Source organism: Contarinia nasturtii, unplaced genomic scaffold, assembly GCF_009176525.2.
Source record: "Contarinia nasturtii isolate CC-2019 unplaced genomic scaffold, AAFC_CNas_1.1 Cnas_scaffold_4036, whole genome shotgun sequence".
NCBI classification, from domain to species: domain Eukaryota; kingdom Metazoa; phylum Arthropoda; class Insecta; order Diptera; family Cecidomyiidae; genus Contarinia; species Contarinia nasturtii.
Genome location: NW_022201332.1, coordinates 1 through 2,026, shown reverse-complemented (window position 1 = coordinate 2,026; position 2,026 = coordinate 1). Strand labels below are relative to the sequence as shown.

General features: G+C 31.2%; 1 protein-coding gene across 1 annotated transcript; it reads left to right on the top strand.

Annotated features, from left to right (window-relative positions):
- The first annotated feature begins 931 nt into the window (after positions 1–931).
- On the top strand, positions 932–2,011 carry LOC116350270 (traB domain-containing protein-like). The gene is made up of 4 exons (XM_031782020.1): positions 932–975; positions 1,098–1,247; positions 1,362–1,615; positions 1,762–2,011. Exons 1-4 carry the CDS (start codon positions 936–938, stop codon positions 1,765–1,767), a joined length of 450 nt encoding a protein of 149 aa, XP_031637880.1. The 5' UTR covers positions 932–935; the 3' UTR covers positions 1,768–2,011.
- Positions 2,012–2,026: the final 15 nt, after the last annotated feature.

Below are 2,026 nucleotides of genomic sequence, written 5' to 3'. Positions count from 1 at the left end.
GTGTGCACAATATTTGTTCTAATATGTGAACGAAATACTATGTAATACACAGCAAGTCGATCAAATGTCAAACAAATTGAAATGTCAAATGCATGAGATTGATTATTTTTGATTTCTTGTCTGTCAGTATCGCCACCTACTTCAATTATCTCTTTGTATTTTACAACGTTCGGCATTAAAAATTATATCATTTATATTTTCCAAACTTCCAGAAATTATTGAAAATTTATATCAATTAAAAACACATGTATAATAAATTATCGTATGCATCGTATTCAAATCGCTACCATATGTTTCAGTTTAATGTCATACTTAAGTTTCAAATGTCATACATTTTTTGTTCCCCAATCCCAACACATCATTCCAGACTAGGAACTCAAATGTAATATATTTTGAACAATTCTAATATTTAACAGAACGAATTATTTATTTCTCAAATAATTAAAAGAGTTAATTTTTCTGGCGACAACTTCCACAATTTCTCACCTTCCAACGATATTTTTGAAACAATATAATATGAAATATATCTTTACAATTTTATATATTTATTTTTCAATGGGTTAAACATTATTTGGAATAACTGAGCTTTATAAGTTAAAATGCCAACAAATACACGTGTCAAACTGAGCAGTATTTAATAAATAATCGACAGAAAATTGTGCTGAGGGAAATGTTTCATGTATTCGCCATGTTCTGGCGATAAGATTGTGTTGAAGGATTTTTTTAAAAATTTTCGTCATCAACGTCATCATTCAAATCTTCCTTTGTGTCAAAAAATTTAAATTTGAAGCAAAAAAAATAATTGAAATTTTATTCTAAATGTATTTTATTGCACTTTGTGCTAATCTCTTTTCAAATTTATGGTTTTTTTTAGCGTGAATAAACAAATAACGTTTTGAAATTTAAAACTTTATGTATTGGGATGTGTTCACATTATGTTGTCAAACGAAATATTATTGGAAGTGAATGAAACAAGTAGACCCATTTCATTAGAATTCGTGAAATTGATTGAAAACTATGCGCATAGTCTCTATTCTTTGATACGAAAAATGAACATTATTATGTACTAAAAACGTTACAAATTCTCTCCCTTCTAGTTGATATTAGCGAGTTGAAAAAAATGGATACACTAAATGGGACACTATATGACGAAGTTGAAGAATTTGAGCAGAACCTACCCCCAACGGTTACATTACTTGAAACTGAATTTGGAAGCAAAGTGTACATTGTTGGAACCGCACACTTCAGTAAGGAAATGATATGATTTTCTATTCAAAGTTTTTAAACTTAAAAAGTGTTAAATTTTTGTTTGCTGGGTTATTAAGAAATTTTTCTATTCTTTGTGATTCTCCTCGCCCCAGGTAAGGAAAGTCAGGAAGATGTATCTTTTGTTATTCGAAATGTGAAGCCTGACGTTGTTATGGTTGAATTATGCCCAAGTCGTATACATATGTTGTATTATGATGAAAAAACTCTTCTTGAGGAGGCTCGAGATATAAGTTTAACAAAAATCCATAGTATAACCAAATCGAACGGATTACTGAATGGCTTGTTTTACATTCTAATGTTGAACATGAGTGCCAAATTAACTCGAGACCTAGGCATGGCACCTGGGGTAAGTTTATCAAGATTTTATAATTTAAAAAACACTATGCCATTCCCAATAGCTTGCCATCCATTCGTTCGAGGCAACACAATATTAAATTTTTTGATGTATTTGGTACCAAGCATCACTGAAAATTTATAACAGATCGTTTTCAGATTTGATGTGCAGGATTGCGTTGGATGTATGGATGTATGGATTATAGTGGGGAGAAAGACTCAAAAGAGAAAATCTCGTCGCGAAGGTCAAGAACCAATTGCAAAGCTACCCGTGGAGAAAGAGAAAAACAGCTCATTCCTACCGATTGATAATAAAATCATCCATAGGTTTAATGTTGCGACACTATTACGTGGGTTGTGTTACATTAAAAGTATCATTCCCTGTAACTTGTCTATCGTTATTTAGTAAAGTGGGGGTGTCCCT

Excerpts from the sequence above, each read along its gene's own strand:
- LOC116350270 (XM_031782020.1), top strand. The coding sequence starts at position 936 with ATGTTGTCAAACGAAATATTATTGGAAGTGAATGAAACAA. Across the intron at positions 976-1,097 it reads ATTGGAAGTGAATGAAACAA|TTGATATTAGCGAGTTGAAA; the intron begins GTAGACCCATTT and ends TCTCCCTTCTAG. Across the intron at positions 1,248-1,361 it reads TGTTGGAACCGCACACTTCA|GTAAGGAAAGTCAGGAAGAT; the intron begins GTAAGGAAATGA and ends TCCTCGCCCCAG.